A 26,156-nucleotide genomic window follows, 5' to 3' on the forward strand; every position below is an offset into this window, starting at 1 on the left:
ATAAATGATCACAGATGAAATGATGTTCTGGAGAAGGGTACAGCCAGAGTTAAGTTGCTGCTTTCTGCCCGTCTTGTGGTACAGAAGCTTGCTGCTCACTGTCCTCAAAGTGGAGCCAAGTGTGGTACTTCGACAATGTTGGCCTTGTGCATAACAGTAAGGCCACCCTCATCCCTCCTCCACTTTTTTTCTAATATGTATATGCACACTAACTTTATTACCATTTAACAATACTGAGCTGGAAGAAGTACCCTTGAACCTTGTGATACCATACAAACCCTTCGACAGTGATGAATTTTAGTGCTTTAAATGCAGGAGTCTACATTTAATATGTAAGTGCCAAATTAATCTTGCAAGAGCTGTTAGAAATGAAAATGCAAGCATATAAAATAAAAACTGCTGTAATCTCTTGTTTTAGAATCCTGGCTAAATGGATCTGTCAAAGAACCAAAATTGGTTACAATAAATAATGCTTAGACAAACAAACAAGGAAAGTGTTTGCGTTCACAGTAATATGATGAAATTTTGGAAATAGCATTGAAGAGAGAGCTGGATTTGCTAAAATATATGTATAAACAAATCTTGGAGCTAAACAAATGATGACAATTAATGATGAGCCAACCCAAGTAACAATCCTCAGCCATTCCATTAGGTCATATAAAAGAATAATGTATTTAACACCTATGGCAAAAATCAATCAGTAGTCTTTTGTATAAAAATAAGAACCCATCTTATTACTTTCTATATTCGAAAAAGTATCAGAAATCCAATAGGGCAGCACAAGGCAATCAAGAGTATGACCATAGAAAAATTATGGCAAAAGTAACATTACAGTGTACATAAGGGGCAAAAATTTAAGGAATAAAGTATACACCATATGAAAGGATATCTTAGATTAAGCCATCATGTCAATTTTGTAAATGTATCTTATAAGAAAAAAGAATTACAATACAAAATTATTATAAATTAATTGCCAAATTTGTACGGTATTGTACTACGTTAAAATAATTCAGTATACATTATTACAGTACATATTAACATGAGGAACTCAATGAAATAAAAAAAATCTGAGGCACCCAGGTGAAGTCATCATTGAATGTCACATTTGTATATCTATAATGAATATAGGTAATATATAAAATTATTCAATTTTGATTACTGTAAGACCCCTGTATCCGTGGGGGACATGTTCCAAGGACCTGCCATGGATACCGAAACCTATATATATAAGTTGTATACATACCTATTATAAAGTTTAATTGATAAATTATGTACAAAAAGTAGAGAATTATCACTTTTACACTGATGGGAAGCACTTCATGGCTTCTTTTAGGCTTTGAAGAACTACCAGCTTTTCTACTTTTGTGCTTTGGGACCATTATTATGCAAAATTAAAAGAGGTATTTTTGGGCCACAGTAAACAGTGGATAACTGAAACCGCAGATACCGAATCAGTGACTATGGGGGTTCTACTGTACTTATATGTATAATACTCTATACATAACTTCATATACGACTTATCTAAATAAAGAACCAAACAAGGCTAAAAAGCCTCATTACCACTGAATGCCTATTACAGTAATAATGTACATGATACAATATATGCAAAACATCAGTAATGAACTGTACAATATGCATACAAATTTAACCAGAGTAAAATTTTGTGCCTAGCATTTTGGGTACAGTACAATACAAAATTATTCTTTGTAATGGAAAAATTTAAGCACTTTATGTGTCATATACTGAAAGAAGAGTCCACTGGGTCAGAAGACATGTATTGAATAGTCTGTTAATGGATACTGACATGGCAAAAATATGTAAATTGAAAATAAATAGCTGAGGTACGTCTTTTTTTTTTTTTCAACAAGTCGGCCGTCTCCCACCGAGGCAGGGTGACCCAAAAAAGAAAGAAAATCCCCAAAAAGAAAATACTTTCATCATCATTCAACACTTTCACCACACTCGCACATTATCACTGTTTTTGCAGAGGTGCTCAGAATACAACAGTTTAGAAGCATACACATATAAAGATACACAACATATCCCTCCAAACTGCCAATATCCCAAACCCCTCCTTTAAAGTGCAGGCATTGTACTTCCCGTTTCCAGGACTCAAGTCCGACTATATGAAAATAACCGGTTTCCCTGAATTTTTTTTTTTTTTTTTTTCAACAAGTCGGTCGTCTCCCACCGAGGCAGGGTGACCCAAAAAAAGAAAGAAAATCCCCAAAAAGAAAATACTTTCATCATCATTCAACACTTTCACCACACTCACACATTATCACTGCTTTTGCAGAGGTGCTCAGAATACAACAGCTTAGAAGCATATACGTATAGAGATACACAACATATCCCTCCAAACTGCCAATATCCCAAACCCCTCCTTTAAAGTGCAGGCATTGTACTGCCCATTTCCAGGACTCAAGTCCGACTATATGAAAATAACCGGTTTGCCTGAATCCCTTCACTAAATATTACCCTGCTCACACTCCAACAGATCGTCAGGTCCCAAGTATCATTCGTCTCCATTCACTCCTATCTAACACGCTCATGCACGCTTGCTGGAAGTCCAAGCCCCTCACCCACAAAACCTCCTTTACCCCCTCTTTCCAACCCTTTCGAGGACGACCCCTACCCCTCTTTCCTTCCCCTATAGATTTATATGCTTTCCATGTCATTCTACTTTGATCCATTCTCTCTAAATGACCAAACCACCTCAACAACCCCTCTTCTGCCCTCTGACTAATGCTTTTATTAACTCCACACCTTCTCCTAATTTCCACACTCCGAATTTTCTGCATAATATTTACACCACACATTGCCCTTAGACAGGACATCTCCACTGCCTCCAACCGTCTCCTCGCTGCTGCATTTACCACCCAAGCTTCACATCCATATAAGAGTGTTGGTACTACTATACTTTCATACATTCCCTTCTTTGCCTCCATAGACAATGTTTTTTGACTCCACATATACCTCAATGCACACTCACCTTTTTTCCCTCATCAATTCTATGATTAACCTCATCCTTCATAAATCCATCCGCCGACACGTCAACTCCCAAGTATCTGAAAACATTCACTTCTTCCATACTCCTCCTCCCCAATTTGATATCCAATTTTTCTTTATCTAAATCATTTGATACCCTCATCACCTTACTCTTTTCTATGTTCACTTTCAGCTTTCTACCTTTACACACATTCTCAAACTCATCCACTAACCTTTGCAATTTTTCTTTAGAATCTCCCATAAGCACAGTATCATCAGCAAAAAGTAACTGTGTCAATTCCCATTTTGAATTTGATTCCCCATAATTTAATCCCACCCCTCTCCCGAACACCCTAGCATTTACTTCTTTTACAACCCCATCTATAAATATATTAAACAACCATGGTGACATTACACATCCCTGTCTAAGACCTACTTTTACCGGGAAGTATTCTCCCTCTCTTCTACACACCCTAACCTGAGCCTCACTATCCTCATAAAAGCTCTTTACAGCATTTAGTAACTTACCACCTATTCCATATACTTGCAACATCTGCCACATTGCTCCTCTATCCACTCTATCATATGCCTTTTCTAAATCCATAAATGCAATAAAAACTTCCCTACCTTTATCTAAATACTGTTCACATATATGCTTCAATGTAAACACTTGATCTACACATCCCCTACCCACTCTGAAGCCTCCTTGCTCGCCCGCAATTCTACATTCTGTCTTACCTCTAATTCTTTCAATTATAACCCTACCGTATACTTTTCCTCGTATACTCAGTAAACTTATTCCTCTATAATTTTTACAATCTCTTTTGTCCCCTTTCCCTTTATATAAAGGGACTATACATGCTCTCTGCCAATCCCTAGGTACCTTCCCCTCTCTCATACATTTAATTAACAAAAGTACCAACCACTCCAACACTATATCCCCCCCTGCTTTTAACATTTCTGTCATGATCCCATCAGTTCCAGCTGCTTTACCCCCTTTCATTCTACGTAATGCCTCACGTACCTCCACCACACTTACATTCTGCTCTTCTTCACTCCTAAAAGATGGTATACCTCCCTGGCTAGTGCATGTAATTACCGCCTCCCTTTCTTCCTCAACATTTAAAAGTTCCTCAAAATATTCTCGCCATCTACCTAATACCTCCCTCTCCCCATCTACTAACTCCCCTACTCTGTTTTTAACTGACAAATCCATACTTTCCCTAGGCTTTCTTAACTTGTTTAACTCACTCCAAAATTTTTTCTTATTTTCATTAAAATTTCTTGACAGTGCCTCTCCCACTCTTTCATCTGCTCTCCTTTTGCACTCTCTCACCACGCTCTTCACCTTTCTTTTACTCTCCATATACTCTGCTCTTCTTATAACACTTCTGCTTTGTAAAAACCTCTCGTAAGCTACCTTTTTCTCTTTTATCACACCCTTTACTTCATCATTCCACCAATCACTCCTCTTTCCTCCTGCCCCCACCCTCCTATAACCACAAACTTCTGCCCCACATTCTAATACTGCATTTTTAAAACTATTCCAACCCTCTTCAACCCCCCCACTACTCATCTTTGCACTAGCCCACCTTTCTGCCAATAGTCGCTTATATCTCACCCGAACTTCCTCCTCCCTTAGTTTATTCACTTTCACTTCCCTCTTACTTGTTGCCACCTTCCTCTTTTCCCATCTACCTCTTACTCTAACTGTAGCTACAACTAAATAATGATCCGATATATCAGTTGCCCCTCTATGAACATGTACATCCTGGAGCCTACCCATCAACCTTTTATCCACCAATACATAATCTAATAAACTACTTTCATTACGTGCTACATCATACGTTGTATATATTTATTTATCCTCTTTTTCATAAAATATGTATTACTTATTACCAAATCTCTTTCTACACATAGCTCAATTAAAGGCTTCCCATTTACATTTACCCCTGGCACCCCAAATTTACCTACTACTCCCTCCATAACATTTTTACCCACTTTAGCATTGAAATCCCCAACCACCATTACTCTCACACTTGATTCAAAACTCCCCACGCATTCACTCAACATTTCCCAAAATCTCTCTCTCTCCTCTACACTTCTCTCTTCTCCAGGTGCATACACACTTATTATAACCCACTTTTCACATCCAATCTTTATTTTACTCCACATAATCCTTGAATTAATACATTTATAGTCCCTCTTTTCCTGCCATAGCTTATCCTTCAACATTATTGCTACTCCTTCTTTAGCTCTAACTCTATTTGAAACCCCTGACCTAATCCCATTTATTCCTCTCCACTGAAACTCTCCCACCCCCTTCAGCTTTGTTTCACTTAAAGCCAGGACATCCAGCTTCTTCTCATTCATAACATCCACAATCATCTCTTTCTTATCATCTGCACAACATCCATGCACATTCAGACTTCCCACTTTGACAAATTTTCTTCTTATTCTTTTTAGTAATCTTTACAGGAAAAGGGGTTACTAGCTTATTGTTCCCGGCATTTTAGTTGACTTTTACAACACACATGGCTTACGGAGGAAAGATTCTTATTCCACTTCCCCATGGATATAAAAGGAAAAGTAATAAGACCAAGAACTATTAAGATAAAATCAAAGAAAACTCAGATGAGTGTGTATAAATAAATGTGTACATGTATGTGTAGTGTGACCTAAGTGTAAGTAGAAGTAGCAAGACATACCTGTAATCTTGCATATTTATGAGACAGACAAAAGACATCAGCAATCCTACCATCATGTAAAACAATCACAGGCTTTCGTTTTACACTCACTTGGCAGGACAGTAGTACCTCCCTGAGTGGTTGCTGTCTACCAACCTACTACCGAGGTACGTCTAGCAAAGGAATTCAATAATTGCTTACATTTGGGCTGCCAGTCCAATAGCTTGTCTATAAAAATGTACTTTACAGCATGTGTACATACTTCAAAAATTAGCAGACTAACTACACACGAGTATTACAATAATCTGTCTCTATACTGTTTTAAAAACATTATTTGGGAAAGTGTTCAACAACAATTGAGGAATATAACATACACATCAACGTCTGTAATCAACCCAGCGACGAATGCATCGTTGTGCAACTCAACAGTAGTTTTCCATCCGGTGAGGCCCATGACTAAGCATGTCAGTGTGTTGAGCTCCCTGTGACGACTACGGCCTCGCAAACCCATAGCTCAACTACAAGTCTGAGGAAATATAATGAATTAAGAAAAGGAAGCCAAAAATGTATTTTCACAGCTGTGGGTATAGAACAGTGAAATAGGGACCCTGATAAATTTAAATTCTCTGGAAGGATGGAAATGTCAGTTTCATAAACTGTATATGTATATAAGGGCTAGTCTGTAATTAATATTAAAAGCTTTCAATCCAAAATACCAGTTATTGTAACTAATATTGCATTGTACTATAATAATTACTATAATGTTATTATGTTACACATGCAGGATGATGGGTATGATTCCCTGTATATAAGAACAAAAGAAAGAAGGAACACTGCAGCAGGCCTACTGGCCCATGCTAGGCAAGCCCAAGTCACCTACTGGTCCCAATCCAGTCAGGTCCACCTCACACCCACTCATGTATTTGTCTAACCTATTTTTAAAAAATACAATATTTTAGCTTCAATAATGTAACACGGGAGTTTGTTCCACTCATCAGTAAAGATACTGCTGTTGCATATCTTACTCACATACCACTTCAAGAAGAGAGCCAAAAGGTACCTAATGAATGTAGCAACAAAGGCAGAATGATTTTTTTTTTTTAGCTAACACACATGTAAATATAAATAACTCTTTTACCTTATTCCTAGTATATCTCCTTATAGTATAATAACTGTATAGTCCTTGTGGCTTAGCGCTTCTTTTTGATTATAATAATAATATAGTATAATAAGATATTATCTCCTTTATAGTATAATAATAAGGTATTAAAAATACCCCGATGGAAAAAAGTCACTTTGACTTTTTTGGGTTATCCTAGGTTCTGTACACATATACTGCTATGTATGATAATCTATGTAACTGTATTTGTGTATATGTATATGAAGTGTGTACCTAGCAACCCACTATTATAATTTTAGATAGGACTTTCTGTATTTGAGAACCTGGCCTTTGATTCCACAATTTTCTAATTAGAGCAGCATGATGCTGCTGTCTACTGTTTGGTTTCTTGGAAAATAAGGCTAACAATTGTCATATCTTAAGAAAAGGTTTCTTTAGGTAATCTATACATTGTTTTGTCATGTCCTCGTATTGTAGATAGTCTTAATGACCCTCATGTAGTAGATAGTCTTTTTAGTATAATAACAAGATGTTATCTTCATTATAGAATAAGAAAATATTATAACCTTTATATTATAATAATAAGGTAAAAGGACCCCAATGGAAATAAGTCACTGTGTCTGACTTTTTTGGGTTATCTTAGGTTCTCTACACATATGCTGCTATGTATGATAATTCTATGTAACTGTATTTGTGTATACCTGAATAAACTTACTTACTTATCACTAAATATATCATATTAATGAGACAAAACAGATCAAGCAGTTGGGGATTAGTTTCTTTAAATGGAGGTACACAAAAGTTTAATTATCATAGTTTAATTACCTAGGATTACCCCCCCAAAAAGTGGTATGTCTTGTAGGTTTAGACAACGACTGATTTACTCTACAAACTCTGATGATGATACCTTTCGCACTCCCCTCAGCCCTTTCTAGTTCAGTCTCTTGCTGCCCTTTACCCTTTCACCATCCACTGCCCCACTGTTATCCGTAACCTATTACTCATCCTTTTGCCACCTGATGCCCTCGCTTCCTTCCTGCCCTGCAGCGCTGTATACCTCTTGTGGCTTAGCACTTCTTTTTTTATAATAATAATAATAATAATAATAATAATAATTGTAGGTTTAGCGCTTTGATTTAATTATAACCCAAAAAAGTCAATGTTTTCTAATAATGATAATGGTTTCGTTTCAATGTACAATAAACTCTAGGGTTTTCAGATAATGACAATGACTTTATTTCAAGTTAACGCTCAAATATACACAATAATTTTAAAGTATGTACATTATTATTATTATAATCAAAATGAAGTTCTGGCAAACAAACTAAGCTAATCCTACGCATGTTTAATGTACTGGAAATCACCCAAGGAGAGCCTAAAGCTCACAGGGACCTAAATCATAAAAGGAGCTATCAGCGACAATGTCCTTGGATGATACAGTGGCACATGCCACTCATATAAATGTCCGTTATTATATTAAAACCTTCAGTGTTCACTGTGTTTGTTGGGGCTTTAGGGCAACTGACAGTTTAGACCGTATCGAACCCTGCCCGCTGGTGTCCCTGATTGAACGTTGAAATGGTATAAAATACCGACAGGAACAAAGCTCTTCTCCAGACTGAGGGACTGACCACCTCAAAACTTTAAGGGTGATGGACTGATTACATCGTCTTCAAGTCTCTTCCGCTTCTATCAACTCTTCTGTACTCGACTGAAGAAGCCTACTGTGTAGGCGAAACGTTTCAAAATAAAGATACCTAACTGTTGCATATGTGTCTTACCTAACAGTCCCTGAGTGAAACTGTGATCAAAGTGAAAGGCCCTTGACTAGCCAGGACATCATGCTCAGCACCTTATAATTAATAATAATAATAATAATAATAATAATAATAATAATAATAATAATAATAATAATAATGATATCTTTATTTACTACAAGTACATGTACGAGGTATACAGGCCTAGCTGACATCAATGACATACTACATATAGAAAGCCCCTTGTTATGCTGAACATTTCGGACAAATTAGATCATTATCTCAGGTACCTATTTTACTGATGGGTGAACATAGACAACCGGTGTAAAAAAATACGCCTAATGTTTCTACCCTCGCTGGGAACACAAACAATTGCACACAAACGATTGCAAACAAACCATACCCCCGGCCTAGTGGCTAACGCGACGGGCTGGAGTTTTGAGACTCTGACCGCGGGTTCAATCCCGGCCGGGGGTATGGTTTGTTTGCAATCGTGTCATTACAATTTCTTGAGTAATATAGGGCATCTATTTATCTATAAATTACCGTATTTCCGGAAAATATACAGTATTTTCCACAATCTACACTGATGGCTATTTTAACCCAGACAGTGGAAGGACGGGAAATGCTGTTATCGTAAACCAGTCTGATGGTGCTATAATATATATCAAGACCCCCAACAGAAATAAGTCAGTTCTTTTTTTGGGGGGAGGGGCTATCCTTGGTAATTTACACATGTTAGTATGTATGATAATTGTACTTATGTGTACCTAGCGGTGTAATAATGCCCAGTGGGGTCTGATAAAGACCCAGGATGAGCATGGTGTGCTCAATAAACTAGATGCTTGTATGGCGCAACAACCGTTCTCACACTGTTATTTGTGGTTGAGTGTAAGGATTTTAATGGTCTGAGGAGCCGGTCATAATTTGGGACCCTGTTATGGGATGAACCCTGGATGCTGTTTCAGTGAAGTCTAGCTACACTACCGTAGCTACTCTACTAAAATATAAAGCAATATAAACAATTCAAAACCACGTATAAGCTTTATTGTAACTTAATTAATGTCTGCATCCTCAATGAGACTATATTCAGATAAAACATGTAAATAGTTCATCACCACGGTAACTTGTCCAGCTTACAAAACTCTGCAGCCCACTTCCTGGACCCATTACGTGTCTCTATAATCTTTTGACTACCGCCCACACCATGAGTATGGGTATGCATAATATAGACATTTGACTATTTCAAATATTTTCATTGAATATTTTTAATTACTATACTTATATATAGGCGCTTGACAGTGTGTCGGGATATATTTGCAAGATTTAGGTGGTCGTCCAGGCCCATGTTGTCTAGCCCTACATTTTAAAAAATCAATGTGTCATTACTTTAACTAAAAGGCAACCTGGGAAATATTTTATATAAATATTATAAAACATAATATATTAATAATTATCACTTATTTTGTTTATATATACATATATTTTAACACTTAATTCCATATGTTATTTGACAGCTGAGAGACCAAGAAATTTTTTCACTCGAAGATTTAAAACCAACTTTACAAATTAAAACCAAGTTTACAATTAAACAAATATTTTAGTTGCAATAAACCTAAGTATTCCTACTCCATAACCAATGTCTAGTTCTTAAATAGTCTGCAAGCAATGGGATTAGTCTGCCCGAAATGCACCTCATGCTAATGGCTTTCTTTTGTGCTTAACATTTTTTTTATTGCATGCACTTTGCAGAAAAGAAATAAAGTTGTATTGTAAAGTTGGAGAAATAAATGAATTTAAGAGTGTTGGTGCACGCCATCTGTGGAGGGCGGTGTGAACTACCTGGTCGATGGGAGGTTCCTGCTGTCTCCTACACTCACTAACACTACGTCAGGATTTCTACAATTTTCTTTCCTGGAAACCTGCTGTGCTCTTTAGGGTCAGTTACGCAATGTGCCAGAAAGCGATTTCAATTCATTGAGATGATTATTGTGGCGTTGGATAAAATTTAACACTCATTTTATAAATGTTTAAAATAGTAGTTGCTGTCATATTTTCTCAATGACTACAAATATACTCCCCTCAAGGAAGGTTCCTTGATGTTGGTGAGGGGCTCTTGATTTAGGGAATTGGATCTGTGCTCCAGTTCCCCGAATTAAGCCTGAATGCCTTCCACATCCCCCCCCCCAGGCGCTGTATAATCCTCCGGGTTTAGCGCTTCCCCCTTGCCTGGAGTTTACCTGGAGAGAGTTTCGGGGGTCAACGCCCCCGCGGCCCGGTCTGTGACCAGGCCTCCTGGTGGATCAGCGCCTGATCAACCAGGCTGTTGCTGCTGGCTGCACGCAAACCAACGTACGAGCCACAGCCCGGCTGATCAGGAACTGACTTTAGGTGCTTGTCCAGTGCCAGCTTGAAGACTGCCAGGGGTCTGTTGGTAATCCCCCTTATGTGTGCTGGGAGGCAGTTGAACAGTCTCGGGCCCCTGACACTTATTGTATGGTCTCTTAACGTGCTAGTGACACCCCTGCTTTTCATTGGGGGGATGGTGCATCGTCTGCCAAGTCTTTTGCTTTCGTAGTGAGTGATTTTCGTGTGCAAGTTCGGTACTAGTCCCTCTAGGATTTTCCAGGTGTATATAATCATGTATCTCTCCCTCCTGCGTTCCAGGGAATACAGGTTTAGAAACCTCAAGCGCTCCCAGTAATTGAGGTGTTTTATCTCCGTTATGCGCGCCGTGAAAGTTCTCTGTACATTTTCTAGGTCGGCAATTTCACCTGCCTTGAAAGGTGCTGTTAGAGTGCAGCAATATTAGCAATATTGATTATAATAATAATAATAATACAAATATACTCGCTTATATAGATGCCTGAGCAAGTCTTATATCTAGTTCCCAGGGAAGGTGTCTTAATGTTGGTGGAAGGCTCTCGATCCAAGGAATGGGAATCCTGAGTTGTGACCCCAAAGTTCCTCTTCAGGGGGGTTCCTTGACGCTGGTGAGGGGCTTTTGATCTAGGGAATTGGATCTGTACTTCAGTTCCCTGAATTAGCCTGAATATCTTCCACCCCCTCCCCCCGCATGCGCTGTATAATCTTACAGGTTTAGCGTTTCCCCATGATTATAATAATGACCCCAAAGTAGCACTTCTTGATTGTAGTTGTGGAAGTTCCCTTTCAGTGTTAATCCTGTATAGTCCTTGTGGCTTAGCACTTCTTTTTGATTATAATAATAATTCAGTGTTAATGATGTTACTATGGACATTTTCTTTTGCCTCCTAGTGAGAGGCTCTTGATGCGAGGAATAGGACTTGTCCTTCCTTTTCCTCGGATCAAATCAGATTGCATCCCATTCCTCAGGCCCTGTTTGAGCCCTGTGTTTCCCCCATGTGATATACAAAAATATTTTTCTTTTCCAAATTACACTGGATTTTGATTAAGGACCTATGATAAAATAAGTTTTAATGCAAGACCTTGTATACTGCATACTATATCTCACTAATGTGCAGGTAATCATACTATTTGTTAGTTAAATTTTTTTTTTCCAGATTTAAGCAGATAAACCTTCATAATGACGGACTCAAAGTATTTTACAACAACCAAAAAAGGTGAAATCTTCGAACTGAAGTCCGAGTTAAACAGCGATAAGAAGGAAAAGAAGAAGGAAGCTGTAAAGAAAGTCATTGCATCAATGACTGTTGGTAAGTGAGAATTCATTGTAATTTTGAGCTAAACATAGTAGTTTATGTAATGTATTGCATGATTGTACAACCATGAATGGTAATATGTCATAAACATAAAATTAATCCCAAGTCATGCATACAGATTTATTTCTTCACAAAGTTATTTTCATATTTGAAAGTACTTGCTGTGTTTTGATATACATGTCATGGTTTTTAGGCAGAGCTTGTGATTTTGGTTTATAAAGCAAGTGTTAATTTTGCCAAACAAGCAATGTAAATTCATTATTGCGGTAACTACAAAATTCCATCTGAATGTCACAAAATTAATTTCACGTTAAATAATACAGTACTGTATTAACAAAATTTAGGGTGATCAAAGATAGGCTTGTAAATATTACGGCAAATTATGCTGTATTACATTAAGGTTAATGAGGTTACCAAGTTTTAGTGCACAATGTAGAATGTGTACCAAGTAATTTTACAAAAATTCATCATTTTTAAACAATTTATTTTTAGGACTATTAGCTTGTTCTCTCGACTCTGTCTTTAAGTGCAACACACAATGTATACAGTATGTCTTAGAAATATGAGGCATGCATGTGAGTACTGCCATCTTTACTCAAAAATATGCTGAAAATTCTTAGTAACTCAGTAGTGTAGCTTAAACTTGAGACTTTCATTGCCTTGATTTTGTGGAACCAAATATTTTTGCCAGGAGAAATTGTCAACATGGAGTTTTTCAGTTAGGTGCCTAAAAAAATTTCTTAAAGATTTGGATTGTGTTACAAGATGGTTGATTTGGACCAAACCTTTTTATTCCTCCCAGACAAGTGTCAAAGAAAATAGGAAAAAAGTTGTTACATCAACCACTATTTATTAGTAAAGTACATTACAGTGTGGAACTTCCTGTCACTGTATACCAAGGTATGGTAATAATTGTAATGTACCTAAAAATTAAGAACAAGGAAGAGGAAAAAATGAAAGAGGACTATAATCTGAGTGTGTGTATTTAAAATATGGAAAAATACAGCCATTAATTAAAGTAATAGTCCTTTATCATCCTTAATACTTTGTTGGAGACCACAAGCAAGGCAGCTAACTATGTGACTGTTGATTACAATGGAACCTCGGTATTCGAACATCTTCCTACTTGAACAAAGCTCAGCACTCGACCAAACAAACATGACCTGCCAGAACTTTGCTATGAACTGTTTCATGTTTCTTTGCATTTTTTGGTACTTCTTTATATTATTTGTATAAATAAGTCACCATCGGGCCTACAAAGATTAGTGATAACAGCCAACCAAAGAGAAAATTGGTTGGAAAGAATTTGTTCGATACTCACACGGATCGGCACTTGAACAGTCTTCTGGAATGAATTAAGTTTGAGTACTGAGGTTCCACTGTATACTGTAATACCATGTTTTAAACTACCTCTTTTTCTTTTTGCAGGCAAGGACGTATCAGCATTGTTTCCTGATGTGGTTAATTGCATGCAGACAGATAATCTAGAGTTAAAGAAGCTTGTTTATCTGTATCTCATGAACTATGCAAAGTCCCAGCCTGACATGGCAATTATGGCTGTAAACACATTTGTTAAGGTAACTTTAATTTGCAATGTTCAGCTGTAATTTGTCAGTGAGTTTAATCAAAGTTTAGTGTCATATCAGTACACTCCTGTTAAGCTATACTAAAAATTCACTAAAAATCATTATTTTTTTCTGGGGAAAAAGAGAGCATTTATTATGTAGAGGAAATAGGTGTTTAATATTGCATAGCATTCCCAATTCATGACCTCATTTGTACACATTTTACAATACTACTCGCTAAATGTAAATCTCTTATATAATGTTGTAAGAAGTTCAGTTTCTCATTCACATAGACCAATTTGGATTTTGTATCACGAGTTATGTTTAAAGATTCAGTAAGCATTATAAAGATTGTTTGAAAATTTCAGGATTTGAAATGCCTGGGGTAGATTTTAATTTGGCTAGCCCCTCGTATATGCAAGGTTTCCAGGGAAAAGAAGTCATTAGCAGTGTAAATATGCTTTAGAGCTCTTGCATTGTTTGAGAAGGGCTTAAACAAATTAGTAATTTATCTGTCACACGAGTGGTTGGGGTGAAAATATTCCACTGTCTTAAATGTTATTTAATTGGCTTGTTAAATATCAGTGTATATACAGTCTGTAAAATTTGTTGATTTATAGGATTGTGAGGATCCAAATCCTCTGATTAGAGCTCTGGCTGTGCGTACAATGGGATGCATACGTGTTGACAAGATCACTGAATATCTCTGTGAACCCTTACGAAAGTGCCTGAAAGATGAAGACCCTTATGTACGGAAAACTGCAGCCATCTGTGTTGCAAAACTGCATGATATTAATGCTTCCATGGTAGAAGACCAAGGTTTTCTTGATCAGTTGAAGGAGCTTCTCTCTGATTCCAATCCAATGGTAACTAGAGAAATGTGTTTATAACAATTTAATTTATGTGAACTTAGGTACTAGCTGTTAGATTTTGTATGTTGTGAAATCAGTAGATTTTTGTAATGCATATTGTATAGGAAATTTATCTTGAGATAGTAATGCACATTATAAATATTACCCTTCCCCTCCAATGCTAATATTACTGTAATACTACTGTGTTTACTGCTTCAGGTTGTAGCTAATGCGGTAGCATCCCTTACTGAAATCAATGAAGCCAGCAGCTCAGGCCAGCCTCTAATGGAACTCAATGCTGCAACAATGAACAAACTCCTCACCGCCCTCAATGAATGTACTGAATGGGGTCAGGTGTTCATCTTGGATGCACTCTCTCAGTATAGTCCCAAAGATGAGAGAGAGGCACAAAGGTTAGTAATATAACTGTTTATCAACTAAAGATGGTGTCTGATTACTGTCATACTAATACCTGTACTCCATCTTACTCTTAACTCCTCCAATTTTTTTTTTTTTTTTTTTCCAAATATTTTTTCTGGTAGAGACTAAATCAGGATTGTAGTTACAGTAGGTTGGGATTGGCTCCAGTGTTTAATTTTTAAATGGACTTCATGTCATTATAAAGTACTCATAAAATTTGGTTCCTTATTCCAGGGCAAGCTTTAATTATTGTACCATGTAAATAAAAAACTGGCCATGTATTAATGTCATGGATTATTTCTTCATTTTCAAAAAAATTAAACAAAATAATTACCTTGTATTTGTCCTTTTCAATTGGCATTATACCCCAAAAGTTTATGAGACTTGGTGCAGCTTCATCAGCTCTCATGGATGTCTTTTTTACTGAGTATACTTCTTTATTTTATTGGCAACTTTATTTTGTATATTATGTGGGTGGGTAGGTATATGTGTAGGTGTAGAAGTCATTTTCATATTACAGTATTAAAAACTTTGTTTTTGGCTAGTTGACTATAAAGAATGTTATAATGTAGACATCCAAGTTAGTTTTTAGGGTTTGTATTTCTCTCCTGTAATTAATGTTGTATTAATTTTTGTCAGTATCTGTGAGCGCATCACACCACGTCTAGCTCATGCAAATGCAGCTGTGGTTCTCTCTGCTGTTAAATGCCTTATGAAATTCATGGAGCTAATGGTCAGTGACTCAGAATTTGTTAAAAATCTGACCAAAAAACTGGCTCCACCCTTAGTTACTCTGCTGTCATCTGAACCAGAGGTTAGTTTGGTACATTATATGAATGTTTTAAAAAAGTATTGTTCACCTAATTAAAGGAAATTCTTAAAAGCACTTAAATGTCTTATGAAACTGCTGTGTTACAGAAGTATGCACATTACTATGTTGTTCGAGGTCGAGGTTCTGACCAGAGCTTTGGTAAGAGGGGAGGGGGGGAAGAAGGATGGGTAAGGATGGAAGTTGGGAAAGGTTGGGGAGGGAGGAGGGGTAGGTGGGGTTATAAAAGGGTAGTGGTCTATCCACTTTGGTGTAATTTGAACATGCATGTGTGCATATTGAGTAATTTATAAAGAGGTTGGTTTTATGAGTAGGGTATACCTCCTGCCCATCAATTACGCAATGCTATATTGTGTTATACCAGTGCGTCATTGAATTGGAAGGATGTATACTGCATACAATTGCTTGCCTTTTTTTTTTTTTGTTTTTTTCCCTCTCGCAAGAGGTTGGTCAGGAGGCACAGCTGCAGGCGAAGGTTGCCGGGCATTCGATGGAGGTTGGTTGCTCACCTGGAGTCGGCCAGCAAGGCAGTGACTGAGGTGGTGTCCTGTTGTATTGTAGTAGTAGGTGCAACGAGGTCAGTTGTGAGGTGTTGGTTGATAGAAGTGGGTCACCCGGAGATGGGGAGCGCTAGTCCATGTTACTGGACATAGAATGGTTCCGGTGGTATCCATTCTTCGTCTGCGGGGAGGTCGCTTAAGATTTTGGGACGAGGGAAGTTCTCCTTGTGGATAAAGCGTCGAACTCTTTGCTGGAGGGTCATTCTTTGGGATCTGTGGGGAGGGGTGGTGATGGTATAGTCGGTTGTGTTCACTGGTTGGGGGGATTCTCTCTGTCAGGCACGTAGAGTTCTTGCAGGTCATATAGTTGTCTCTTAGTAAGTTTGTCTAATCGGACATTGATTGCGGGGATTCTCTGTTGTGTGTGTAGGTCCTCTGATCTGATTCTGTTTCTGAGTCTGGTGTTCGTGATGAAGCAGAGGGCTTTGTTGTAATTTATTAAGTTTTCAACCAAATTGATTTGAGAAGATGCATTAAATCTATCAGTACTGTAGCATGTATATGAATGCCTTGATTTTCATCTTAGGATTGTTTAAAATTGATCTCTTATCAAATGGACAGCTTTTTATAAAAGGTCATGGTTCTAGATGAATATTTGCAACAAAAACAGAAATATTCAATTCAAAAATATGTGATAAGATTCATGTGTAACACTTTGGTATCTTTATCTGTGCAGCAGACTTTGCCAGTTGAATACAGGTGAATAACACTGGAGATGGTGGAAAAGCTAATTTTGAGGTAATCAGTCCTTCAGCCTTGATAGGTGGTGGTCAGTGTCTCGGCCTAAAGCAGAGGCAATGCAGCCAAACCTTATATACTGGAGCAGAAGAGGTGTAGGTGTTAGAGTTGAGGCCATAGGTAACCATGACCCACCAGTGGAAGTAGGTCATGCTAAACTGTTGTTTAGCAAAGGAGTGCAGAAGACTTCATTGTACCATAATACCATAGTGGTGTTTGTACTTGTATTTGACTGGGGAAAAGTCTGCTATGCATGTGAAATGTTTTTGCAAATAAGACAACTTGAGTGTTGTAAATGTGTCTTATTATCAATTTGTTGGTATTGTTTACCATTAATATGATACCAAAAACAGTGCAATAATTTCCACTGTGTAACAATGGAAATTATTGCACTGTCAAATACATACTGTGATACTGTACTTAAAGATAGGCCAGAGTGATGCATGCTGAAGTTTTAACGTGAAATGTAGGAGAGGATTTTTTAATGTTCTTTATCGTTTCACAATATGCAAAGAAAATACAGTACAGCCTCTCCTCACTTAGCAACGTGCTTGTTTACTGATGACTCAGACTTACAACAGGCTATCTGACTGGTATGCATACTTAAATAATGTATATTAGAGCTGATTTCTTCTATTCTGTTTATTACAATATACAGTACACTACTGTATAAACATGTAAAAACATACTAGAAATGTTATAAATGGTGCAAAGCAACATTAAAACAATATCAAAATTGGTTGACACAGACCCACTACCATTATCGTATGCTCCTTGTGTAGTGACAAATTCGTTTACCAATGTGGTCCTAGGGACAGAACTCCTTCGTTAAGTGAGGAGAGGTTGTATATGTAAAAGGAAGGAGAGTACAATACTTTGGTAATTATTATAATAAAAATATTTAAATCTGATCCTTATGTTTTTTTTTTATGGTAGTCATTAAATTTTCTCTCCCCTTTCCCCCATTTTATTTAGGTTCAGTATGTTGCTCTTAGAAATATCAACCTGATTGTTCAAAAGCGGCCAGATCTTCTGAAACACGAGATGAAAGTGTTCTTTGTCAAGTATAATGATCCTATTTATGTAAAGCTGGAGAAGCTGGACATCATGATTCGTCTGGCATCAGAAGCCAACATTGTGCAAGTTTTGTCTGAACTGAAGGAGTAAGTTTTACCATGTAATACCGACTTGTACTTTGTTTCCATATAGTAAAGTGTGTGGGGAAAAAAAGTGCAATCGTGGGCTATACATACCAGTACAGTGGACCCTCAGTTAACGATGCTATCGGATAGCGATAAAATAGGATACCGAAGCGTTTGCGTCAAAATATTCGCTCGGCTAACGATGAAAAACTCGGTTAAGGACATTCGTCCTGAACGTGTCCGCGCGGCCTGAGCTCATGTACAAGGTAGTGTGCCATTGTTTACAAGCTAGTGAGGATGATTCCACGTGTACATGCAATATATGTTGTATAATTTCATTATTTTTAGTGCTTGTAACTGCTAAATAAGCCATCTTGGGCCCAAAGAAGTTTCTAGTGCCAGCCCTGTGATAAAGAAGGAAAGAAACACAATGAAATTCAAGAAAAAACTTGTAGCAAAGTACCAAAGTGGAGGAGGAAGAGAGAGGGGAGAATGTGCCTTCTGCAGTGATTCAATGATTCTAAGATAAGTACGATACTAAAGCAGTAGGTATCGATAAAGGCTATAGTGGCAGCCAGTGATAAAGTACAGAATTAACAGTGTAGCAAGTAAGTTAGTGAGTAAGCGATAGAAAAATGACACAAAAGTAACTCTCCATGCTGGGAGTCTGCTACACTCCCAGCATGCCTGCTACACTCCCAGCATGCCTGCTACACTCCCTGCATGCCTGCTACACTCCCTGCCTGCATGCCTGCTACACTCCCTGCCTGCATGCCTGCTACACTCCCTGCCTGCATGCCTGCTACACTCCCTGCCTGCATGCCTGCTACACTCCCTGCCTGCATGCCTGCTATGCTCCCTGCCTGCATGCCTGCTATACTCCCTGCCTGCATGCCTGCTACACTCCCTGCCTGCATGCCTGCTACGCTTCCTGCCTGCATGCCTGCTACACTCCCTGCCTGCATGCCTGCTACACTCCCTGCCTGCATGCCTGCTACACTCCCTGCCTGCATGCCTGCTACACTCCCTGCCTGCATGCCTGCTACACTCCCTGCCTGCATGCCTGCTACACTCCCTGCCTGCATGCCTGCTACACTCCCTGCCTGCATGCCTGCTACACTCCCTGCCTGCATGCCTGCTACACTCCCTGCCTGCATGCCTGCTACACTCCCTGCCTGCATGCCTGCTACACTCCCTGCCTGCATGCCTGCTACACTCCCTGCCTGCATGCCTGCTACACTCCCTGCCTGCATGCCTGCTACACTCCCTGCCTGCATGCCTGCTACACTCCCTGCCTGCATGCCTGCTACACTCCCTGCCTGCATGCCTGCTACACTCCCTGCCTGCATGCCTGCTACGCTCCCTGCCTGCATGCCTGCTACGCTCCCTGCATGCCTGCTACGCTCCCTGCCTGCATGCCTGCTACGCTCCCTGCCTGCATGCCTGCTACGCTCCCTGCCTGCATGCCTGCTACGCTCCCTGCCTGCATGCCTGCTACGCTCCCTGCCTGCATGCCTGCTACGCTCCCTGCCTGCATGCCTGCTACGCTCCCTGCCTGCATGCCTGCTACGCTCCCTGCCTGCATGCCTGCTACGCTCCCTGCCTGCATGCCTGCTACGCTCCCTGCCTGCATGCCTGCTACGCTCCCTGCCTGCATGCCTGCTACGCTCCCTGCCTGCATGCCTGCTACGCTCCCTGCCTGCATGCCTGCTACGCTCCCTGCCTGCATGCCTGCTACGCTCCCTGCCTGCATGCCTGCTACGCTCCCTGCCTGCATGCCTGCTACGCTCCCTGCCTGCATGCCTGCTACGCTCCCTGCCTGCATGCCTGCTACGCTCCCTGCCTGCATGCCTGCTACGCTCCCTGCCTGCATGCCTGCTACGCTCCCTGCCTGCATGCCTGCTACGCTCCCTGCCTGCATGCCTGCAACGCTCCCTGCCTGCATGCCTGCTACGCTCCCTGCCTGCATGCCTGCTACGCTCCCTGCCTGCATGCCTGCTACGCTCCCTGCCTGCATGCCTGCTGCACTCCCTGTATGCCTGCTGCACTCCCTGCATGCCTGCTCCACTCCCTGCATGCCTGCTCCACTCCCTGCATGCCTGCTGCACTTCTTGCATGCCTGCTACACTCCATCAAACTAACCAATTAAACTAACATCTCCTCCAAGGTAAGTGCAAATATTTCTTATTTATAAACTGAAATGTAAATATTTCTTATTTATAAATTGTAAATATTTCTTATTTATAAATTACATATATTGTTTGTGGATAGTGGTGGTGGGTTCTGCTGCTGCCTCCACCACTAATATGTATGGCTTCTCTCAATGGCCCTTGTAAACCCAACAACACTTTCACCACTTACTCTTCACATACATTATGACATATTTTATTCATTCTAGAGTATATATCATGTTTCTATGTTATTAATATTGTTTATTATATCATATTAGATGAGTTGTGGTAGATAAATAAGCCGTAGAGTTGATAATAGCATCATATTGAAGTACCATTCTGTCATGAATCCTGACAGCAGGAAGGGATTAATCAGATTTCCATTATTTCTTGTGGGGAGAATTAAATCGGATAACAATAAAATCGGTTAAGGACACTCTCTCTGGAACGGATTAATATCGTTAACTGTGGGTCCACTGTACTACATATTTATTTTGCCATTAAATTACTTTTAACATGACTGCATTGTTTTTTAGATTTTTTACCTTGTGACAATAATGAGACATTGCTACTTTGCAGCTAGATTATTTTTTTTAACCCTTAAGCCTCTAAGCTGGAGGATAACTTAACATTCCTGCGAATGTGAGTTCCTGCACATATTCAAAAATCTATTTTAACTTGAAATCATTTTAATATATTAGAAAGTGATATTAAAACCTAAATTGGGTTTCACTAATAGCCAGGTTATGATTTGTGTGTGCATTTTAGAAACATCCTTGCTATGACATTCTGTACATGTCACATTATCCCATTCAGATGTTTGTCCAAAGTAGTTAAAAGTATGGTTGATGCACTGTATTTGGCTCTTCAAATAATTCATCTATGTACGTTTCATCCTCATAGGTATTATGAGTATCGTCCTTGTATATAGAATACAGTATCTGTATCAACATCTAGAATGGTGGTATTTAACTTTTTTCCTTGTAATAATAATAAACATGGGAAGTACAGTGCCTGCACTCTGAAGGAGGGGTGTTAATGTTGCAGTTTAAAAACTGTAGTGTAAAGCACCCTTCTGGTAAGACAGTGATGGAGTGAATGATGGTGAAAGTTTTTCTTTTTCAGGCCACCCTGCCTTGGTGGGAATTGGCCAGTGTGATAATAAATAAAAAAAAAAATAATGAACAGCTCAACCACTTAATTATTTCCCCTTCCTCCCAAACAGAAATGTCTGCATGCTGATGATTAACCCATACATTACTTGTTATCACTGAAACTTTTTACTTTATACATTTTTAATTTAGATATTGCTGTTACCCTGCTTCAGTGGGAGACGGCCGACTTGTTAAAAAAAAAAAAAAAATCTGTTACAGTTTGAAGACATTCGTTCAGATATTAGAGAAGATATTTATGCAAAACAAATTACAGGTATGCCACAGAAGTGGACGTTGACTTTGTGCGAAAAGCTGTGAGAGCAATCGGGCGCTGTGCCATCAAGGTTGAGACATCAGCAGAGAGGTGTGTTTCTACACTTCTTGATCTTATTCAAACCAAGGTAAGTAATGACAGTTGTATGTTTGTGTAACTTACCACTTCAAAAACTTTATGTAAATTTGTTTAATCTTGATGCAAGATGTAATTTATGGAATACATGTATATTTTATTATTTTTTTATTATCACACCGGCCGATTCCCACCAAGGCAGGGTGGCCCGAAAAAGAAAAACTTTCACCATCATTCACTCCATCACTGTCTTGCCAGAAGGGTGCTTTACACTACAGTTTTTAAACTGCAACATTAACACCCCTCCTTCAGAGTGCAGGCACTGTACTTCCCATCTCCAGAACTCAAGTCCGGCCTGCCGGTTTCCCTGAATCCCTTCATAAATGTTACTTTGCTCACACTCCAACAGCACGTCAAGTATTAAAAACCATTTGTCTCCATTCACTCCTATCAAACACGCTCACGCATGCCTGCTGGAAGTCCAAGCCCCTCGCACACAAAACCTCCTTTACCCCCTCCCTCCAACCCTTCCTAGGCCGACCCCTACCCCGCCTTCCTTCCACTACAGACTGATACACTCTTGAAGTCATTCTGTTTCGCTCCATTCTCTCTACATGTCCGAACCACCTCAACAACCCTTCCTCAGCCCTCTGGACAACAGTTTTGGTAATCCCGCACCTCCTCCTAACTTCCAAACTACTAATTCTCTGCATTATATTCACACCACACATTGCCCTCAGACATGACATCTCCACTGCCTCCAGCCTTCTCCTCGCTGCAACATTCATCACCCACGCTTCACACCCATATAAGAGCGTTGGTAAAACTATACTCTCATACATTCCCCTCTTTGCCTCCAAGGACAAAGTTCTTTGTCTCCACAGACTCCTAAGTGCACCACTCACTCTTTTTCCCTCATCAATTCTATGATTCACCTCATCTTTCATAGACCCATCCGCTGACACGTCCACTCCCAAATATCTGAATACGTTCACCTCCTCCATACTCTCTCCCTCCAATCTGATATTCAATCTTTCATCACCTAATCTTTTTGTTATCTTCATAACCTTACTCTTTCCTGTATTCACCTTTAATTTTCTTCTTTTGCACACCCTACCAAATTCATCCACCAATCTCTGCAACTTCTCTTCAGAATCTCCCAAGAGCACAGTGTCATCAGCAAAGAGCAGCTGTGACAACTCCCACTTTGTGTGTGATTCTTTATCTTTTAACTCCACGCCTCTTGCCAAGACCCTCGCATTTACTTCTCTTACAACCCCATCTATAAATATATTAAACAACCACGGTGACATCACACATCCTTGTCTAAGGCCTACTTTTACTGGGAAAAAATTTCCCTCTTTCCTACATACTCTAACTTGAGCCTCACTATCCTCGTAAAAACTCTTCACTGCTTTCAGTAACCTACCTCCTACACCATACACTTGCAACATCTGCCACATTGCCCCCCTATCCACCCTGTCATACGCCTTTTCCAAATCCATAAATGCCACAAAGACCTCTTTAGCCTTATCTAAATACTGTTCACTTATATGTTTCACTGTAAACACCTGGTCCACACACCCCCTACCTTTCCTAAAGCCTCCTTGTTCATCTGCTATCCTATTCTCCGTCTTACTCTTAATTCTTTCAATTATAACTCTACCATACACTTTACCAGGTACACTCAACAGACTTATCCCCCTATAATTTTTGCACTCTCTTTTATCCCCTTTGCCTTTATACAAGGGAACTATGCATGCTCTCTGCCAATCCCTAGGTACCTTACCCTCTTCCATACATTTATTAAATAATTGCACCAACCACTCCAAAACTATATCCCCACCTGCTTTTAACATTTCTATCTTTATCCCATCAATCCCGGCTGCCTTACCCCCTTTCATTTTACCTACTGCCTCACGAACTTCCCCCACACTCACAACTGGCTACATGTATATGTATTTCTAATGCTTGGTAAGTTTTGTTTAGGGATAAAATAAGTTACTGTGTCATAATACCTGTGGTTTAACCCGTAAACGGTCCAAATGTAAATATACGTTTTTTCAACATCTGATAGTATGTAAAAAAGTAGATCATTTTTTTTTTTTTTTACATTTGAAAACGTGTAAAAAAATTTGATCTACGTTTTTTTTTTTTTTGTTATATTTGAAAATATGTAAAAAAAAGTAGATCTACTTTTGGAGCACTATGCATGTGAATGTAGATCTGCTTGGACCATTTACGGGTTAAACTAGGTCATGCATGAGGACAGTAAGATTTTTTTTTTTTTTCCCCTAAATCCTATTGAAGGACAGGGCTATTCAGAAGCATTAGAAATTTTTATAGAAGTCTCCATCAGAACTTATTGTGCTGCATATGTACCCCATTGTAAAATGTAAATATGCAGTTAAGTTAAAGATCAGCTGTAGATTATTAAATTACCTTCTATTGCAATATTTACTTGTTTGCAGGTGAATTATGTGGTACAGGAAGCCATTGTAGTAATCAAAGATATCTTCCGCAAGTATCCCAACAAATATGAGAGTATCATTTCTACTCTTTGTGAAAACCTCGACACACTTGACGAACCTGAAGCAAGGTAATTATTATGATTGTTTTAAACTACTCTTTCAAACTGTTATTACATGAACTGCAGCACTTGTCTTTAAAATAATTAATAATAACCCTGATGTCTTTCAGATATGATAGTTTCACTCATATTTAACTATCAGGTTTGAACAAGGGCTGCAGTTATTGTAAAATATAGTGGACCTTTAGGAGATACTCTAAATTCACAGAAGAATTTAACAAATTGATCAGTTTTTATTCTTTTATTGATCAAGGAGTCAGAAATGGGAAACATTTTCATTAACCCAGATAGCTACTCCAATTCTTGAAGCAAAAGTAACTAGGTGAATTGTGTGACTAGGAACTTGGGATAATGGTCTGTGAATATACCGTTGAATATTGCCTCTGCACATATGCTAATATTTCTATGGAGTATCATTGTTTAAAGCACTGTTTGGCAGTCAAGTATTGAGATAGTATATCTTAGTATTTTATTCATTACACATTAAAAACAGATTTTTATATAGTTTTGTAATTCATCTTTAATACTCATGTCAGGAAATTTGATTGTTTGTAATAAATGGTAAAATAAATTTTTTTGCAAGTCCATTACTGTTAATTATATCATGATGGTGTAGGTAATATCAAACAAATACTAGGTACATTGGTATTATTTAATAGCAAATGCTATTATAAAATCTTAGTGTTACTTTGCTACTGTTTTTTAATTAACCAGAACTCTCCTAGTCAACCTTATGAGTTTAACATCTTTCTTGAATATGATAATCTTCATGTTAGAATTCTCTATACAAAAGTTCTGAGCTAAGTACGTATATTTTGTAGGGCATCAATGATTTGGATCATTGGGGAATATGCTGAACGAATTGATAATGCAGATGAACTACTAGAGAGTTTTTTGGAAGGCTTCCATGATGAGAATACACAGGTGCAATTACAACTTCTCACTGCAATTGTCAAGCTCTTTCTCAAGCGACCAACTGACACACAGGAATTAGTTCAGCAGGTAGGAATCCCCTTTCATTTATTAATAAAATCATTCATTTGTATGTACTTATACATTTTATTAGGATTTTATTAGGATTTTTTAATATTTTTCTTTAAGCAAGAGCCATCTACCACCATGGCAGTTTGACTAAGAAGAAAACACATTCACCAACATTCAATAAACTGCTGTCTTTCCAGAAGTTTGCCGATATCGCAGACTACCCCTCAGATTGCAACATTCCCACCCTTCTTCAGAGTGCAGGCACTGGCCTTCCCACCTCCAGGACTCGGATCTGGCTAACCAGTTTCCCTGAACCCTTGATAATAGTTACCTTGCTCACACTCCAACAGCATGTCTATTAAAAACCTACTTTTTTATTTGTAATTCATGGAGGTTGGCAAAATGGTCTAAGATGCTTCACTGGACATTTTCCTAGAAGCATTCATTGTAGGACTAGTTTCCCCATGATGGTATTTAAATTGTTCAACATCCTTTATCTGTCTTACCAGATAAAAAAAAAAAATATTATTAAATACAAGAGTAGGAAAGG

General features: G+C 38.6%; 1 protein-coding gene across 4 annotated transcripts in view; it reads left to right on the forward strand.

Annotated features, from left to right (window-relative positions):
- The first annotated feature begins 10,331 nt into the window (after window positions 1-10,331).
- AP-1-2beta (adaptor protein complex 1/2, beta subunit) overlaps window positions 10,332-26,156 on the forward strand; it is a 49,696-nt gene continuing 33,871 nt past the window's right edge. For all 4 annotated transcript variants that reach the window (XM_053787040.2, XM_053787042.2, XM_053787041.2 and 1 more), the window contains exons 1-10: window positions 10,332-10,491; window positions 12,095-12,247; window positions 13,682-13,830; window positions 14,439-14,684; window positions 14,889-15,082; window positions 15,729-15,903; window positions 18,192-18,379; window positions 21,958-22,084; window positions 24,504-24,631; window positions 25,444-25,624. In XM_053787040.2, coding sequence (XP_053643015.1) covers window positions 12,118-12,247; window positions 13,682-13,830; window positions 14,439-14,684; window positions 14,889-15,082; window positions 15,729-15,903; window positions 18,192-18,379; window positions 21,958-22,084; window positions 24,504-24,631; window positions 25,444-25,624 — 1,518 coding nt within the window. In that variant the 5' untranslated portion in view covers window positions 10,332-10,491; window positions 12,095-12,117. The remainder of the gene's footprint in view (window positions 10,492-12,094; window positions 12,248-13,681; window positions 13,831-14,438; window positions 14,685-14,888; window positions 15,083-15,728; window positions 15,904-18,191; window positions 18,380-21,957; window positions 22,085-24,503; window positions 24,632-25,443; window positions 25,625-26,156) is intronic.

Source organism: Cherax quadricarinatus, chromosome 48 (genome assembly GCF_038502225.1).
Source record: "Cherax quadricarinatus isolate ZL_2023a chromosome 48, ASM3850222v1, whole genome shotgun sequence".
In the NCBI taxonomy this organism is placed as follows: Eukaryota; Metazoa; Arthropoda; class Malacostraca; order Decapoda; family Parastacidae; genus Cherax; species Cherax quadricarinatus.